Here is a 642-nt window from a genome sequence, read left to right on the forward strand (position 1 = left end):
AGATGAAACACATTTCCCTGAACAACAACAACAACATCAAATAAAACATCTCATACAGCAGATTCATTTTTTTCTACTATCTTGTCTTCTATTCTGTACTGTTCTGTTCTTCTACTATTGTGATAGTCTATCAGTGATAGTTATGAAGCTGTCTATCGGTGCAAGACACCTGTGAGTGTAACATCTTGTAGATGTGTGTGTCTTTAATTGATCAAAGCTGACCATCTTGTCTACATCTGTCTTTTTCCCAGCAGCTCCTCGTCCAGCACCAGCACCAGGACCAAGTATGTCACGGTTGTGGAAGAGGTGGTTGATGGGAAGGTTGTGTCCTCTTCGTCTTCCAGTTCCTCTAACCGGGTTCGTCTCGGCTGAGTGCACTGCAAGATCCTCCGGCAAAGTGTTTGAGAACGAAGGCAAAATAAAAGACACATTTATCTGAAAGAAAAAAGATTTTGAGTGATCACTTGCTAACCGCCTCAAAGAATTCCTCTTTACAGGAAAGGGACTATTGAGTTACAATTGACAAATTATTCTGGATTCTTCACATTAACAACTGTTGAATTGTCAAACTGACAAAAAGTTGATTCAGCATTTTTTGAAAAGTTGAAAAGCACACCATTACCAATATATACAGTCTAGCCA

At 39.4% G+C, this 642-nt stretch overlaps 1 protein-coding gene across 1 annotated transcript in view; it reads left to right on the plus strand.

Moving 5' to 3' along the window:
* LOC308379196 (keratin, type I cytoskeletal 50 kDa-like) overlaps nt 1-372 on the plus strand; it is a gene marked incomplete at both ends in the record, with an annotated part of 3,903 nt that extends 3,531 nt beyond the window's left edge. The window contains one exon of the mRNA XM_080856254.1: nt 252-372. Coding sequence (XP_080712380.1) covers nt 252-372 — 121 coding nt within the window. The remainder of the gene's footprint in view (nt 1-251) is intronic.
* Nucleotides 373-642: the final 270 nt, after the last annotated feature.

This window comes from Sprattus sprattus, assembly GCF_963457725.1.
Source record: "Sprattus sprattus genome assembly, chromosome: 18".
Taxonomy (NCBI): Eukaryota; Metazoa; Chordata; class Actinopteri; order Clupeiformes; family Clupeidae; genus Sprattus; species Sprattus sprattus.